The 18,011-nt window shown below is 59.3% G+C and overlaps 1 protein-coding gene across 1 annotated transcript in view; it reads left to right on the top strand.

Moving 5' to 3' along the window:
* The window catches only part of CPSF1 (cleavage and polyadenylation specific factor 1), a 168,648-nt gene that overhangs the window by 77,529 nt on the left and 73,108 nt on the right, over positions 1-18,011 (top strand). The window contains 4 exon segments of the mRNA XM_074558745.1: positions 83-261; positions 4,758-4,888; positions 8,422-8,593; positions 13,203-13,400. Coding sequence (XP_074414846.1) covers positions 83-261; positions 4,758-4,888; positions 8,422-8,593; positions 13,203-13,400 — 680 coding nt within the window.

The raw sequence follows: 18,011 nt of genomic DNA, 5'->3' as shown, positions 1-18,011 counted from the left end.
CTGTGACAGTGTGACACTGTGACACTGTGACAATGTGACAATGTGACAATGTGACATTACAGTGACATTTCTGTCCCCACAGTGACCCAGCTGCACTTTGTGCCCGTGGATCTCGGCTCTCCCATCGTGCACTGCGCCGTGGCCGATCCCTTCGGGGTGCTGCTCAGCGCCGACGGGCACCTGGCGGCCTTCACGCTCAAGGGGGACGGGTACGGGGGGCGCGCCCCGCGCCTGGCACTGCTGAGACCGCCCGTGTCACACGTGAGTGTCACTGTGTCACATGTGTCACTGTGTCACTGTGTCACCTGTGTCACTGTGTCCCCAACCATCCCCAACCCTGCCTGGCACTGCTGAGACCGCCCGTGTCACACGTGAGTGTCACCAATGTCACCTGTGTCACTGTGTCCCCAACCATCCCCAACCCCGCGCCTGGCGCTGCTGCGGCCGCCCGTGTCACACGTGAGTGTCACCAATGTCACCTGTGTCACTGTGTCCCCAACCATCCCCAACCCTGCTGCGGCCGCCCGTGTCACACGTGAGTGTCACCAATGTCACCAACTGTCCCCAACCCTCCCCAACCCCCCGCCTGGCACTGCTGAGACCGCCCGTGTCACACGTGAGTGTCACCAATGTCACCTGTGTCACTGTGTCACCTGTGTCACCTGTGTCACTGTGTCCCCAACCATCCCCAACCCCGCCTGGCCCTGCTGCGCCCGCCCGTGTCACACGTGAGTGTCACTGTGTCACCTGTGTCACTGTGTCCCCAACCGTCCCCAACCCTGCCTGGCGCTGCTGAGACTGCCCGTGTCACACGTGAGTGTCACTGTGTCACCTGTGTCCCCAACCATCCCTGACTGTCCCTAACCCTGCTGAGACCGCCCGTGTCACACATGAGTGTCACCAACTGTCACCAATGTCCCCAAACCTTCCTAACCCTGCCTGGCGCTGCTGCGGCCACCTGTGTCACACGTGAGTGTCACCAATGTCACCAACTGTCACCAACTGTCCCCAACCATCCCTGACTGTCCCCAACCCTGCTGAGACCGCCCGTGTCACACGTGAGTGTCACCGTGTCACCTGTGTCACTGTGTCCCCAACCGTCCCCAACCCTGCCTGGCACTGCTGCGGCCGCCCGTGTCACACGTGAGTGTCACCAATGTCACCTGTGTCACTGTGTCACCTGTGTCACCTGTGTCACTGTGTCCCCAACCATCCCTGACTGTCCCCAACCCTGCTGCGGCCGCCCGTGTCACACGTGAGTGTCACCAATGTCACCTGTGTCACTGTGTCCCCAACCGTCCCCAACCATCCCCGACCCCGCCTGGCGCTGCTGCGGCCGCCCGTGTCACACGTGAGTGTCACCAATGTCACCTGTGTCACTGTGTCACTGTGTCACCTGTGTCACTGTGTCCCCAACCATCCCCAACCCTGCCTGGCACTGCTGAGACCGCCCGTGTCACACGTGAGTGTCACCAATGTCACCAACTGTCACCTGTGTCACTGTGTCCCCAACCGTCCCCAACCCTGCCTGGCACTGCTGAGGCTGCCCGTGTCACACGTGAGTGTCACCAATGTCACCTGTGTCACCTGTGTCACCTGTGTCACTGTGTCCCCAACCATCCCCAACCCTGCCTGGCACTGCTGAGACTGCCCGTGTCACACGTGAGTGTCACCAATGTCACCTGTGTCACTGTGTCCCCAACCATCCCTGACTGTCCCCAACCCTGCTGCGCCCGCCCGTGTCACACGTGAGTGTCACCAACTGTCCCCAATGTCCCCAACCGTCCCCAACCCTGCCTGGCACTGCTGCGGCCGCCCGTGTCACACGTGAGTGTCACCAATGTCACCAACTGTCCCCAACCATCCCCAACCCTGCTGCGGCCGCCCGTGTCACACGTGAGTGTCACCAATGTCACCAATGTCCCCAACCATCCCTGACTGTCCCCAACCCTGCTGCGGCCGCCCGTGTCACACGTGAGTGTCACCAGTGTCCCCAACTGTCCCCAACCCTGCTGCGCCCGCCCGTGTCACACGTGAGTGTCACTGTGTCACCAACCCTTCCTGACCCTCCTGTGGCCGCCCGTGTCACACGTGAGTGTCACCAATGTCACACGTGAGTGTCACTGTGTCACACGTGAGTGTCACCAATGTCCCCAGCCATCCCTGCCTGGCCTTGCTCTGGCCACCCATGTCACCTGTGTCACCCGTGTCACCCATGTCACATGTGTCACCCGTGTCACCCATGTCACATGTGTCACCCGTGTCACCTGTGTGCCCAGCCATGCCCACCTGGCCCTGCTTCAGGTGGCACCTTCAGTGTCCCATCCCACAATGTCCCCAGTGCCCTTGGCTGTCCCCAGTGTCCCCGGTCCCTGGGTGACGTGTCACTGTCCCCAGGTCTCCACAGTGTCCCCTTGTCCTGGGTGTCCCCTCTGTCCTCACAATGTCCCCAATATCCCAGTGTCCCCCCCAATGTCCCCAGGGATGTCCCCACTGTCCCCAATGAGGTCCCCAATGTCCTCAATGTCCTCAGTGTCCCCACTGTCCCCACTGTCCCCAATGATGTCCCCAATGTCCCCACTGTCCCCGCAGCCGTCCCGTGTCACCGCCCTGTGCCTGTACCGGGACCTTTCCGGAATGTCCCCAATGTCCCCAATGATGTCCCCAATGATGTTCCCAGTGTCCCCAATGTCCCCTCAATGTCCCCAATGTCCCCAATGGTGTCCCCAATGATGTCCCCACTGTCCCCAGTGATGTCCCCTCTCTCCCGCAGCCATCCCGTGTCACCATGCTGTGCCTGTACCGGGACATTTCCGGAATGTCCCCAATGATGTCCCCAGTGATGTCCCCAATGATGTCCCCAGTGTCCCCAATGTCCCCAATGTCCCCAATGATGTCCCCAATGATGTCCCCAATGATGTCCCCAGTGTCCCCAATGCTGTCCCCAATGGTGTCCCCAATGGTGTCCCCACTGTCCCCGCAGCCGTCCCGTGTCACCGCGCTGTGCCTGTACCGGGACCTTTCCGGAATGTCCCCAATGTCCCCAATGTCCCCAATGGTGTCCCCAATGGTGTCCCCAATGGTGTCCTCACTGTCCCCCCAGTGATGTCCCAAATGTTCCCCCAATGTCCCCACTGTCCCCAGCATCTCAATGTCCTGCAATGTCCCCAATGGTGTCCCCCAGTGGTGTCTCCAATGTCCCCAGTGATGTCCCCACTGTCCCCAATGATGTCCCCAATGTCCTCAGTGTCCTCAGTGTCCCCGCAGCCCTCCCGTGTCACCGTGCTGTGCCTGTACCTGGACTTTTCTGGAATGTCCCCACTGTCCCCAATGGTGTCCCCAATGTCCCCAATGATGTCCCCAATGATGTTCCCAGTGTCCCCAATGTCCCCAGTGCCCCCAATGTCCCCAGTGTCCCCTCTCTCCCGCGGCCGTCCCGTGTCACTGCGCTGTGCCTGTACCGGGACCTTTTCAGAATGTCCCCAATGTCCCCAATGATGTCCCCAATGATGTCCCCTCTCTCCGCAGCCGTCCCGTGTCACCGCGCTGTGCCTGTACCGGGACCTTTCCGGAATGTCCCCAATGTCCCCAATGGTGTCCCCAATGTCCCCAATGGTGTCTCCAATGTCCCCACTGTCCCCCCAGTGATGTCCCAAATGTTCCCTCAATGTCCCCACTGTCCCCAACATCTCAATGTCCTGCAATGTCCCCAATATCTCAATGTCCCCAATGTGTCCCCAATGATGTCCCCACTGTCCCCAGTGTCCCCAATGGTGTCCCCTCTCTCCCCGCAGCTGTCCCGTGTCACTGCTCTGTGCCTGTACCAGGACCTTTCCAGAATGTCCCCAATGTCCCCAGTGTCCCCAATGGTGTCCCCAATGTCCCCAATGATGTCCCCAAATGTTCCCCCAATGTCCCCACTGTCCCCAACATCTCAATGTCCTGCAATGTCCCCAATATTCCAATGTCCCCAATGTCCCCAATGGTGTCCCCACAGCCGTCCCGTGTCACCGCGCTGTGTCTGTACCGGGACCTTTCCGGAATGTCCCCAATGTCCCCAATGGTGTCCCCAATGTCCCCAGTGCTGTCCCCAATGTCCCCAATGTCCCCAATGGTGTCCCCACTGTCCCCACAGCCGTCCCGTGTCACCACACTGTGCCTGTACCGGGACCTTTCCGGAATGTCCCCAGTGTCCCCAATGGTGTCCCCAATGTCCCCAATGATGTCCCCCAACGATGTCCCCACTGTCCCCAATGGTGTCCCCAGTGGTGTCCCCACTGTCCCCCCAAGTGATGTCCCAAATGTTCCCGCAATGTCCCCACTGTCCCCAGCATCTCAATGTCCTGCAATGTCCCCAATGGTGTCCCCCAGTGGTGTCCCCAATGTCCCCAGTGATGTCCCCACTGTCCCCAATGATGTCCCCAATGTCCCCAATGTCCTCAGTGTCCCCAATGTCCCCACTGTCCCCGCAGCCATCCCGTGTCACTGCCCTGTGTCTGTACCGGGACCTTTCCGGAATGTCCCCAATGTCCCCAATGGTGTCCCCGCAGCCGTCCCGTGTCACCGCGCTGTGCCTGTACCGGGACCTTTCCGGAATGTCCCCAATGATGTCCCCAATGATGTCCCCAATGGTGTCCCCACTGTCCCCACAGCCGTCCCGTGTCACCGCGCTGTGCCTGTACCGGGACCTTTCCGGAATGTCCCCAATGTCCCCACTGTCCCCACTGTCCCCAATGTCCCCAATGGTGTCCCCCCAGCCGTCCCGTGTCACCGCGCTGTGCCTGTACCGGGACCTTTCCGGAATGTTCACCACCGAGAGCCGCGCCCCCCGCGAGGAGCCCCCGCCCCGCCCCCACGCCGAGGCCGAGACCCTCATCCAGGACCTCAGGTGGGTCACTGTGCCCAGGTGTGCCCAGGTGTGCCCAGGTGTGCCATACCTGTGCCCAGGTGTGTGCCCAGGTGTGTGCCCAGGTGTGCCATACCTGTCCCCAGGTGTGCCCAGGTGTGCCCAAGGTGTCCCCAGGTGTGCCATACCTGTCCCCAGGTGTGCCATACCTGTGCCCAGGTGTGCCCAGGTGTGTCCCCAGGTGTGCCCAGGTGTGTCCCCAGGTGTGCCATACCTGTCCCCAGGTGTGCCCAGGTGTCCCCAGGTGTGCCCAGGTGTGTCCCCAGGTGTCCCCAGGTGTGCCCAGGTGTCCCCAGGGTGTCCCCAGGTGTGCCCAGGTGTGTCCCCAGGTGTGCCATACCTGTCCCCAGGTGTGCCCAGGTGTGTGCCCAGGTGTCCCCAAGGTGTCCCCAGGTGTGTCTCCAGGTGTGCCCAGGTGTGTCCCCAGGTGTCCCCAGGTGTGCCCAGGTGTGCCATACCTGTGCCCAGGTGTGCCCAGGTGTCCCCAAGGTGTGCCCAGGTGTGCCCAGGTGTGCCCAGGTGTCCCCAGGATGTCCCCAGGATGTCCCCAAGTGTCCCCAAGGTGTCCCCAAGGTGTCCCCAATCTCCAAGTGCTCTTGGTTGTGTCTCTGGGGATGTTCTCAGGTGTCCCCAAGGTATTCCTAGGTGTCCCTAGGTCTATGCCAGGTATGCCCAGGTGTGCCCAGGTGTGCCATACCTGTGCCCAGGTGTGCCCAGGTGTGCCCAGGTGTGCCCCAGGTGTGCCCAGGGTGCCATACCTGTCTCTCTCCCCACAGTGGTTCTGTCGATGATGAGGAGGAGATGCTCTACGGGGACTCGGGGGGCTGTTAGGTGTATGTAGGTGTATGTGGGTGTGCCCAGGTGTATCCCAGGTGTGCCCAGGTGTGCCATACCTGTCTCTCTCCCCAGTGGCTCTGTCGATGATGAGGAGGAGATGCTCTACGGGGACTCGGGGGGCTGTTAGGTGTATGTGGGTGTGCCCAGGTGTACCCAGGTGTGCCCAGGTGTGCCCAGGTGTATCCCAGGTGTGCCCAGGTGTGCCCAGGTGTGCCATCTCCCCACAGTGGTTCTGTCGATGATGAGGAGGAGATGCTCTACGGGGACTCGGGGGGCTGTTAGGTGTTATGTGGGTGTGCCCAGGTGTATCCCAGGTGTGCCCAGGTGTGCCCAGGTGTATCCCAGGTGTACCCAGGTGTGCCCAGGTGTGCCCAGGTGTGCCCAGGTGCCCTGTCTTTGCAGTGGTTCTGTCGATGATGAGGAGGAGATGCTCTACGGGGACTCAGGGGGCTGTTAGGTGTTATGTGGGTGTATGTGGGTGTGCCCAGGTGTATCCCAGGTGTGCCATACCTGTGCCCAGGTGTATCCCAGGTGTGCCCAGGTGTATCCCAGGTGTGCCATACCTGTACCCAGGTGTGCCCAGGTGTGCCATACTTGTCTCTCCCCGCAGTGGTTCTGTCGATGATGAGGAGGAGATGCTCTACGGGGACTCGGGGGGCTGTTAGGTGTATGTAGGTGTATGTAGGTGTGCCCAGGTGTGCCATACCTGTACCCAGGTGTACCCAGGTGTGCCCAGGTGTGCCCAGGTGTGCCCAGGTGCCCTGTCTTTGCAGTGGCTCGGTGGATGATGAGGAGGAGATGCTCTACGGGGACTCGGGGGGCTGTTAGGTGTATGTGGGTGTATGTGGGTGTACCCAGGTGTGCCCAGGTGTATCCCAGGTGTACCCAGGTGTATCCCAGGTGTATCCCAGGTGTGCCCAGGTGTGCCCAGGTGTATCCCAGGTGTATCCCAGGTGTGCCATACCTGTGCCCAGGTGTGCCATGTCCCCACAGTGGCTCGGTGGATGATGAGGAGGAGATGCTCTACGGGGACTCGGGGGGTTGTTAGGTGTATGTAGGTGTGCCCAGGTGTGCCATACCTGTGCCCAGGTGTACCCAGGTGTGCCCAGGTGTATCCCAGGTGTGCCCAGGTGTGCCATCTCCCCACAGTGGTTCCGTTGATGATGAGGAGGAGATGCTCTACGGGGACTCGGGGGGCTGTTAGGTGTATGTAGGTGTACCCAGGTGTATGTGGGTGTACCCAGGTGTACCCAGGTGTGCCCAGGTGTGCCCAGGTGTGCCCAGGTGTGCCCAGGTGCCCTGTCTTTGCAGTGGTTCTGTCGATGATGAGGAGGAGATGCTCTACGGGGACTCGGGGGGCTGTTAGGTGTTATGTGGGTGTGCCCAGGTGTGCCATACCTGTGCCCAGGTGTGCCCAGGTGTATCCCAGGTGTGCCCAGGTGTGCCCAGGTGTGCCCAGGTGCCCTGTCTTTGCAGTGGTTCTGTCGATGATGAGGAGGAGATGCTCTACGGGGACTCGGGGGGCTGTTAGGTGTATGTAGGTGTGCCCAGGTGTGCCATACCTGTACCCAGGTGTGCCCAGGTGTGCCATCTCCCCACAGTGGCTCCGTGGATGATGAGGAGGAGATGCTCTACGGGGACTCGGGGGGCTGTTAGGTGTATGTGGGTGTGCCCAGGTGTGCCATACCTGTGCCCAGGTGTATGTGGGTGTGCCCAGGTGTGCCCAGGTGTGCCCAGGTGTGCCCAGGTGTGCCATTTCCCCACAGTGGTTCTGTTGATGATGAGGAGGAGATGCTCTACGGGGACTCGGGGGGCTGTTAGGTGTATGTGGGTGTGCCCAGGTGTATGTGGGTGTGCCCAGGTGTGCCCAGGTGTGCCCAGGTGTGCCATACCTGTGCCCAGGTGTGCCCAGGTGTATCCCAGGTGTGCCCAGGTGTGCCCAGGTGTGCCCAGGTGTGCCCAGGTGCCCTGTCTTTGCAGTGGCTCGGTGGATGATGAGGAGGAGATGCTCTACGGGGACTCGGGGGGCTGTTAGGTGTATGTGGGTGTATGTGGGTGTGCCCAGGTGTGCCCAGGTGTGCCCAGGTGTATCCCAAGTGTATCCCAGGTGTACCCAGGTGTGCCCAGGTGTGCCATACCTGTGCCCAGGTGTATCCCAGGTGTGCCCAGGTGTGCCCAGGTGTACCCAGGGGTGCCATCTCCCCACAGTGGCTCCGTTGACGATGAGGAGGAGATGCTCTACGGGGACTCGGGGGGCTGTTAGGTGTATGTAGGTGTGCCCAGGTGTGCCATACCTGTGCCCAGGTGTATCCCAGGTGTGCCCAGGTGTGCCCAGGTGCCCTGTCTTTGCAGTGGTTCTGTCGATGATGAGGAGGAGATGCTCTACGGGGACTCGGGGGGCTGTTAGGTGTTATGTGGGTGTATGTGGGTGTGCCCAGGTGTGCCATACCTGTGCCCAGGTGTATCCCAGGTGTGCCCAGGTGTGCCCAGGTGTGCCCAGGTGTGCCCAGGTGCCCTGTCTTTGCAGTGGTTCTGTGGATGATGAGGAGGAGATGCTCTACGGGGACTCGGGGGGCTGTTAGGTGTATGTGGGTGTGCCCAGGTGTGCCATACCTGTGCCCAGGTGTGCCCAGGTGTGCCCAGGTGTGCCCAGGTGTGCCATACCTGTCTCTCCCCAGTGGTTCTGTGGATGATGAGGAGGAGATGCTCTACGGGGACTCGGGGGGCTCGGGCCGTTCCCCGCCCCGGGAGGAGCCGCGCAGGGCGGGGCCCCCCGAGAGAGACCCCGCCCCCCTGAGCCCTGACCCCTCCCACTGGTGCGTGCTGGCCCGCGAGAACGGCAACATGGAGGTACTGGGGAAACTGGGAATACTGGGGATACTGGGAATGGGATTGGGAGAACGGCAACATGGAGGTACTGGGGAAACTGGGAATACTGGGGATACTGGGGATACTGGGGATACTGGGGATACTGGGAATGGGAGAACGGCAACATGGAGGTACTGGGATGGACTGGGATGGACTGGGGATACTGGGGATACTGGGAATAGGAGAATGGCAACATGGAGGTACTGGGAATACTGGGGATACTGGGAATACTGGGGATACTGGGATGGACTGGGGATACTGGGAATGGGAGAACGGCAACATGGAGGTACTGGGGAAACTGGGAATACTGGGATGGACTGGGAATACTGGGAATGGGACTGGGGATACTGGGAATGGGATTGGGAATGGGAGAACGGCAACATGGAGGTACTGGGGAAACTGGGAATACTGGGAATACTGGGGATACTGGGGATACTGGGGATACTGGGAATGGGACTGGGGATACTGGGGATACTGGGAATGGGAGAACAGAAACATGGAGGTACTGGGATGGACTGGGATGGACTGGGAATACTGGGAATGGGATTGGGAATGGGAGAACAGAAACATGGAGGTACTGGGATGGACTGGGATGGACTGGGGATACTGGGGATACTGGGGATACTGGGAATGGGATTGGGAATGGGAGAATGGCAACATGGAGGTACTGGGATGGACTGGGATGGACTGGGGATACTGGGGATACTGGGGATGGGATTGGGAATGGGAGAACGGCAACATGGAGGTACTGGGATGGACTGGGATGGACTGGGGATACTGGGAATGGGAGAACGGCAACATGGAGGTACTGGGATGGACTGGGATGGACTGGGATGGACTGGGGATACTGGGAATGGGAGAACGGCAACATGGAGGTACTGGGATGGACTGGGATGGACTGGGATGGACTGGGCATACTGGGAATGGGAGAACGGCAACATGGAGGTACTGGGGAAACTGGGAATACTGGGGATACTGGGAATACTGGGGATACTGGGAATGGCACTGGGAATGGGAGAACGGCAACATGGAGGTCCTGGGGATACTGGGATGGACTGGGGATACTGGGAATGGGATTGGGAATGGGAGAACGGCAACATGGAGGTACTGGGGAAACTGGGAATACTGGGAATACTGGGGATACTGGGGATACTGGGAATGGGACTGGGGATACTGGGAATGGGAGAACAGAAACATGGAGGTACTGGGATGGACTGGGAATGGGATTGGGAATGGGAGAACGGCAACATGGAGGTACTGGGGAAACTGGGAATACTGGGAATACTGGGAATGGGACTGGGGAAACTGGGAATACTGGGAATACTGGGAATGGGACTGGGGATACTGGGAATGGGATTGGGAGTGGGAGAACGGCAACATGGAGGTACTGGGATGGACTGGGATGGACTGGGAATGGGACTGGGAATGGGAGAACGGCAACATGGAGGTACTGGGATGGACTGGGAATACTGGGAATGGGATTGGGAATGGGAGAACGGCAACATGGAGGTACTGGGGAAACTGGGAATACTGGGAATACTGGGGATACTGGGGATACTGGGAATGGGAGAACGGCAACATGGAGGTACTGGGATGGACTGGGATGGACTGGGATGGACTGGGAATGGGAGAACGGCAACATGGAGGTACTGGGATGGACTGGGATGGACTGGGATGGACTGGGAATGGGAGAATGGCAACATGGAGGTACTGGGATGGACTGGGATGGACTGGGGATACTGGGAATGGGATTGGGAATGGGAGAACGGCAACATGGAGGTACTGGGGAAACTGGGGATACTGGGAATGGGATTGGGAATGGGAGAACGGCAACATGGAGGTACTGGGGAAACTGGGGATACTGGGGATACTGGGAATGGGAATGGGAATGGGAGAACGGCAACATGGAGGTACTGGGGAAACTGGGGATACTGGGGATACTGGGAATGGGAATGGGAATGGGAGAACGGCAACATGGAGGTACTGGGGAAACTGGGGATACTGGGAATGGGATTGGGAATGGGAGAACGGCAACATGGAGGTACTGGGGAAACTGGGGATACTGGGGATACTGGGAATGGGAATGGGAATGGGAGAACGGCAACATGGAGGTACTGGGGAAACTGGGGATACTGGGAATGGGATTGGGAATGGGAGAACGGCAACATGGAGGTACTGGGGAAACTGGGAATGGTATTGGGGATACTGGGGATACTGGGAACGGCAGAACGGAAACATAGAGGTACTGGGGATACTGGGATGGACTGGGGATACTGGGAATGGGAATACTGGGAATGGGACTGGGAATGTTTTCCCTCTGGAATTCCCTTTGTTCCCCTTTACAATTCCCATTTCCCTTCCAGAACTCCTCTTGGTTTGCCCCCATAATTCCCATTTTTTCCCCCAAAATTCCCATTTTTTCCCCATTTTCCCCATCTCCCCCCAGATTTACCAGGTGCCCGAGTGGCGCCTGGTGTTCCTGGTGAAGAACTTCCCTTTGTTCTCCCACCACAATTCCCATTAAAATTCCCATTTTTAACCCCATAATTCCCATTTTTAACCCCATAATTCCCATTTTTTCCCCCATAATTCCCATTTTTTCTCATTTTTCCCCATTTTTCCCATTTCCCCCCAGATTTACCAGGTGCCCGAGTGGCGCCTGCTGTTCCTGGTGAAGAACATCCTCATGTTTTCCTGTCATAATTCCCATTTTTAACCCCATAATTCCCATTTTTTCCCAATTTTTTCAATTTTCCCATTTTTCCCATCTCCCCCCAGATTTACCAGGTGCCCGAGTGGCTCCTGCTGTTCCTGGTGAAGAACTTCCCATTAAAATTCCCATTTTTAACCCCATAATCCCCATTTTTAACCCCATAATTCCCATTTTTAACCCCATAATTCCCATTTTTCCCAATTTTTTCCCATTTTTTCCGCATTTCCCCCAGATTTACCAGGTCCCCGAGTGGCTCCTGCTGTTCCTGGTGAAGAACTTCCTGTTGTTTTCCCCCCACAATTCCCATTAAAATACCCATTTTTAACCCCATAATCCCCATTTTCCCTCTCATAATTCCCATTTTTAACCCCAAAATTCCCATTTTTTCCCCCAAAATTCCCATTTTTTCCCATTATTCCCATTTTTTCCCATTTCCCCCCAGATTTACCAGGTCCCTGAGTGGCTCCTGCTGTTCCTGGTGAAGAACTTCCCATTGCTTTCCCCCCATAATCCCCATTTTCCCTCCCATAATTCCCATTAAAATTCCCATTTTTAACCCCATAATTCCCATTTTTTCCCCCAAAATTCCCATTTTTTCCCCCAATTTTCCCATTTTTTCCCATTGTCCCCCAGATTTACCAGGTCCCTGAGTGGCTCCTGCTGTTCCTGGTGAAGAACTTCCCGTTGTTTTCCCCCCACAATTCCCATTAAAATTCCCATTTTTAACCCCATAATTCCCATTTTTAACCCCATAATTCCCATTTTTAACCCCATAATTCCCATTTTTTCCCAATTTTCCCATTTTTCCCCATTTCCCCCCAGATTTACCAGGTGCCCGAGTGGCGCCTGCTGTTCCTGGTGAAGAACTTCCCGTTGTTTTCCCCCCACAATTCCCATTAAAATACCCATTTTTAACCCCATAATTCCCATTTTTTCCCCCATAATTCCCATTTTTTCCCATTTTTCCCCATTTTTCCCATTTCCCCCCAGATTTACCAGGTGCCCGAGTGGCGCCTGCTGTTCCTGGTGAAGAACTTCCCGTTGTTCTCCCACCACAATTCCCATTAAAACACCCATTTTTAACCCCATAATTCCCATTTTTTCCCCCATAATTCCCATTTTTTCCCAATTTTTTTCAATTTTCCCATTTTTTCCCATTTTTCTTGTTCCCCCCAGATTTACCAGGTGCCCGAGTGGCGCCTGCTGTTCCTGGTGAAGAACTTCCCGTTCTTCTCCCACCACAATTCCCATTAAAATTCCCATTTTTAACCCCATAATTCCCATTTTTTCCCCCAAAATTCCCATTTTATCCCCCAAAATTCCCATTTTTTCCCAATTTTCCCATTTTTTCCCATTGTCCCCCAGATTTACCAGGTGCCCGAGTGGCGCCTGCTGTTCCTGGTGAAGAATTTCCCGTTGTTCTCCCACCACAATTCCCATTAAAATCCCCATTTTAACCCCATAATTCCCATTTTTTCCCCCATAATTCCATTTTTTTCCCAATTTTCCCATTTTTCTTGGTTTCCCCCCCAGATTTACCAGGTCCCCGAGTGGCGCCTGTTGTTCCTGGTGAAGAACATCCTCATGTTTTCCTGTCATAATTCCAATTTTCCCATCAAAATTCCCATTTTTAACCCCATAATTCCCATTTTTTCCCCCATAATTCCCATTTTTCCCCATTTTTCTTGGTTTCCCCCCCAGATTTACCAGGTGCCCGAGTGGCTCCTGCTGTTCCTGGTGAAGAACTTCCTGTTGTTTTCCCCCATAATCCCCATTTTCCCTCTCATAATTCCCATTTTTAACCCCATAATTCCCATTTTTAACCCCATAATTCCCAAAATTGCAATTTTTTTTCCCATTTTTCCTGTTTCCCCCCAGATTTACCAGGTGCCCGAGTGGCGCCTGGTGTTCCTGGTGAAGAATTTCCCGGTGGGCCAGCGGGTGTTGGTGGATTCGTCCTTCGGGCAGCCGCCGGCCGAGCCCCGCAAGGACGAGAGGGGCGAGAGAGAACTGCCCCACGTGCGGGAGCTGCTGCTGGTGGGGCTGGGCCGGGCACGGAGCCGCCCCTTCCTCCTGGTACTGCCCAAACTGGGCACTGATGGGCACTGGGAATACTGGGATGGACACTGGGATGGGCACTGGGATGGGCACTGGGATGGGCACTGGGAACTGCCCCATGTCAGGGAGCTGCTGCTGGTGGGGCTGGGCCGGGCACGGAGCCGCCCCTTCCTGCTGGTACTGCCATGGGCACTGCCCAAACTGGGCACTGGGATGGGCACTGGGATGGGCACTGGGAACTGCCCCACGTGCGGGAGCTGCTGCTGGTGGGGCTGGGCCGGGCACGGAGCCGCCCCTTCCTCCTGGTACTGCCCAAACTGGGCACTGATGGGCACTGCCATGGGCACTGGGATGGGCACTGGGAGTAATTGGCACTGGGAGTGATGGGATGGGCACTGGGAACACTGGGGATGGCACTGGAATGGCACCGGGATGGGCACTGGGAGTGATGGGAATGGGCACTGGGAACACTGGGATGGGCACTGGGAACACTGGGATGGCACTGGGAATGGGCACTGGGATGGCACTGGGATGGGCACTGGGATGGGCACTGGGATGGGCACTGGGATGGCACTGGGATGGACTGGGATGGACTGGGATGGCACCGAGAGCACTGGGATGGCACTGGGAACACTGGGATGGGCACTGGGATGGCACTGGGAATGGGCACTGGGATGGGCACTGGGATGGCACTGGGAATGGGCACTGGGAATGGGCACTGGGATGGGCACTGGGATGGCACTGGGATGGACTGGGATGGCACCGAGAGCACTGGGATGGCACTGGGAACACTGGGATGGGCACTGGGAACACTGGGATGGCACAGGGATGGCACTGGGAGTGATGGGATGGGCACTGGGATGGGCACTGGGATGGCACTGGGAACACTGGGATGGGCACTGGGAATGGGCCCTGGGATGGCACTGGGATGGCACTGGGAACACTGGGGATACTGGGATGGGCACTGGGAGTGATGGGAATGGCACTGGGAACACTGGAATGGGCACTGAGATGGGCACTGGGATGGGCACTGGGAACTGCCCCATGTCAGGGAGCTGCTGCTGGTGGGGCTGGGCCGGGCACGGAGCCGCCCCTTCCTGCTGGTACTGCCCAAACTGGGCACTGGGCACTGATGGGCACTGGGATGGGCACTGGGAACTGCCCCATGTCAGGGAGCTGCTGCTGGTGGGGCTGGGCCGGGCACGGAGCCGCCCCTTCCTGCTGGTACTGCCCAAACTGGGCACTGATGGGCACTGCCATGGGCACTGGGGATACTGGGGATACTGGGATGGGCACTGGGAATGGCACTGGGAGTGATGGGATGGGCACTGGGATTGGCACTGGGAATGGCACTGAGAATGGCACTGGGATGGGCATTGGGAATGGCACTGGGATGGCACAGGGATGGACTGGGATGGCACTGGGAACCCTGGGATGGCACTGGGAGTGATGGGAATGGCACTGGGATGGCACTGGGAGTGATGGGGATGGCACTGGGATGGGCACTGGGAGTGATGGGAATGGCACTGGGATGGGCACTGGGATGGGCACTGGGAACTGCCCCACGTCAGGGAGCTGCTGCTGGTGGGGCTGGGCCGGGCACGGAGCCGCCCCTTCCTCCTGGTACTGCCCAAACTGGGCATTGGGCACTGCCATGGGCACTGGGCATACTGGGGATACTGGGATGGGCACTGGGAACTGCCCCACGTCAGGGAGCTGCTGCTGGTGGGGCTGGGCCGGGCACGGAGCCGCCCCTTCCTGCTGGTACTGCCCAAACTGGGCACTGATGGGCACTGGGAGTGATGGGGATGGCACTGGGATGGGCACTGGGATGGGCACTGGGATGGGCACTGGGATGGGCACTGGGAGTGATGGGAATGGGCACTGGGATGGGCACTGCCATGGGCACTGGGATGGGCACTGGGATGGGCACTGGGAACTGCCCCATGTCAGGGAGCTGCTGCTGGTGGGGCTGGGCCAGGCACGGAGCCGCCCCTTCCTGCTGGTACTGCCCAAACTGGGCACTGATGGGCACTGGGCACTGGGATGGGCACTGGGATGGGCACTGATGGGCACTGGGATGGGCACTGGGATGGGCACTGGGAACTGCCCCATGTCAGGGAGCTGCTGCTGGTGGGGCTGGGCCGGGCACGGAGCCGCCCCTTCCTGCTGGTACTGCCCAAACTGGGCACTGCCCAAACTGGGCACTGGGATGGGCACTGGGATGGGCACTGGGATGGGCACTGGGATGGGCACTGGGATGGGCACTGGGAGCTGCCCCACGTGCGGGAGCTGCTGCTGGTGGGGCTGGGCCGGGCACGGAGCCGCCCCTTCCTGCTGGTACTGCCCAAACTGGGCACTGGGCACTGCCATGGGCACTGGGGATACTGGGCACTGATGGGCACTGGGATGGGCACTGGGGATACTGGGGATACTGGGAATGGGCACTGGGAATGGCACTGGGATGGCACAGGGATGGACTGGGATGGCACTGGGAACCCTGGGATGGCACTGGGAGTGATGGGAATGGCACTGGGATGGCACTGGGAGTGATGGGGATGGCACTGGGATGGGCACTGGGAGTGATGGGATGGGCACTGGGATGGGTACTGGGATGGGCACTGGGAATGGCACTGGGGATACTGGGATGGGCACTGGGAATGGCACTAGGATGGGCACTGGGATGGCACTGGGAATGGCACTGGGGACACTGGGATGGGCACTGGGAACACTGGCATGGCACTGGGAATGGGCACTGGGATGGCACTGGGATGGGCACTGGGATGGGCACTGGGAATGGGCACTGGGATGGCACTGGGATGGGCACTGGGAACACTGGGATGGGCACTGGGAGTGATGGGATGGGCACTGGGAACACTGGGATGGGCACTGCCATGGGCACTGGGATGGGCACTGGGATGGGCACTGGGAACTGCCCCACGTCAGGGAGCTGCTGCTGGTGGGGCTGGGCCGGGCACGGAGCCGCCCCTTCCTCCTGGTACTGCCATGGGCACTGCCCAAACCGGGCACTGGGATGGGCACTGGGATGGGCACTGGGAACACTGGGATGGCACTGGGAACACTGTGATGGGCACTGGGATGGGCACGGGGAGTGATTGGCACTGGGAGTGATGGGAATGGCACTGGGATGGCACTGGGATGGGCACTGGGATGGCACTGGGAACACTGGGATGGCACTCGATGGCACTGGGAGTGATGGGATGGGCACTGCCATGGGCACTGGGATGGGCACTGGGAGCTGCCCCATGTCAGGGAGCTGCTGCTGGTGGGGCTGGGCCGGGCACGGAGCCGCCCCTTCCTGCTGGTACTGCCATGGGTACTGCCCAAACTGGGCACTGGGCACTGCCATGGGCACCGGGATGGGCACTGGGAGTGATGGGAATGGGCACTGGGATGGGCACTGGGATGGGCACTGGGAACTGCCCCATGTCAGGGAGCTGCTGCTGGTGGGGCTGGTCCGGGCACGGAGCCGCCCCTTCCTGCTGGTACTGCCCAAACTGGGCACTGATGGGCACTGATGGGCACTGGGATGGGCACTGGGATGGGCACTGGGATGGGCACTGGGAGCTGCCCCACGTGCGGGAGCTGCTGCTGGTGGGGCTGGGCCGGGCACGGAGCCGCCCCTTCCTGCTGGTACTGCCATGGGCACTGCCCAAACTGGGCACTGGGATGGGCACTGGGAGTGATGGGGATACTGGGATGGGCACTGGGATGGGCACTGGGAGCTGCCCCACGTGCGGGAGCTGCTGCTGGTGGGGCTGGGCCGGGCACGGAGCCGCCCCTTCCTCCTGGTACTGCCCAAACTGGGCACTGCCCAAACTGGGCACTGGGCACTGCCATGGGCACTGGGATGGGCACTGGGAACTGCCCCACGTCAGGGAGCTGCTGCTGGTGGGGCTGGGCCGGGCACGGAGCCGCCCCTTCCTGCTGGTACTGCCATGGGTACTGCCCAAACTGGGCACTGGGCACTGCCATGGGCACCGGGATGGGCACTGGGAGTGATGGGAATGGGCACTGGGATGGGCACTGGGATGGGCACTGGGATGGGCACTGGGAACTGCCCCATGTCAGGGAGCTGCTGCTGGTGGGGCTGGGCCGGGCACGGAGCCGCCCCTTCCTGCTGGTACTGCCCAAACTGGGCACTGATGGGCACTGGGATGGGCACTGGGATGGGCACTGGGATGGGCACTGGGAGCTGCCCCACGTGCGGGAGCTGCTGCTGGTGGGGCTGGGCCGGGCACGGAGCCGCCCCTTCCTGCTGGTACTGCCCAAACTGGGCACTGATGGGCACTGGGAGTGATGGGAATGGCACTGGGATGGGCACTGGGAATGGCACTGGGATGGCACTGGGAACACTGGGGATGGCACCGAGAACACTGGGATGGCACTGGGAACACTGGGATGGCACTGGGATGGGCACCGGGATGGCACTGGGATGGGCACTGGGAACACTGGGATGGGCACTGGGAACACTGGGATGGGCACTGGGATGGGCACTGGGAATGGCACTGGGATGGGCACTGGGATGGGCACTGGGGATACTGGGATTGGCACTGGGAGTGATGGGATGGGCACTGGGATGGCACTGGGATGGGCACTGGGATGGGC

This window comes from Zonotrichia albicollis, chromosome 1 (assembly GCF_047830755.1).
Source record: "Zonotrichia albicollis isolate bZonAlb1 chromosome 1, bZonAlb1.hap1, whole genome shotgun sequence".
In the NCBI taxonomy this organism is placed as follows: Eukaryota; Metazoa; Chordata; class Aves; order Passeriformes; family Passerellidae; genus Zonotrichia; species Zonotrichia albicollis.
This window is presented reverse-complemented; position numbering and strand designations above follow the sequence as displayed.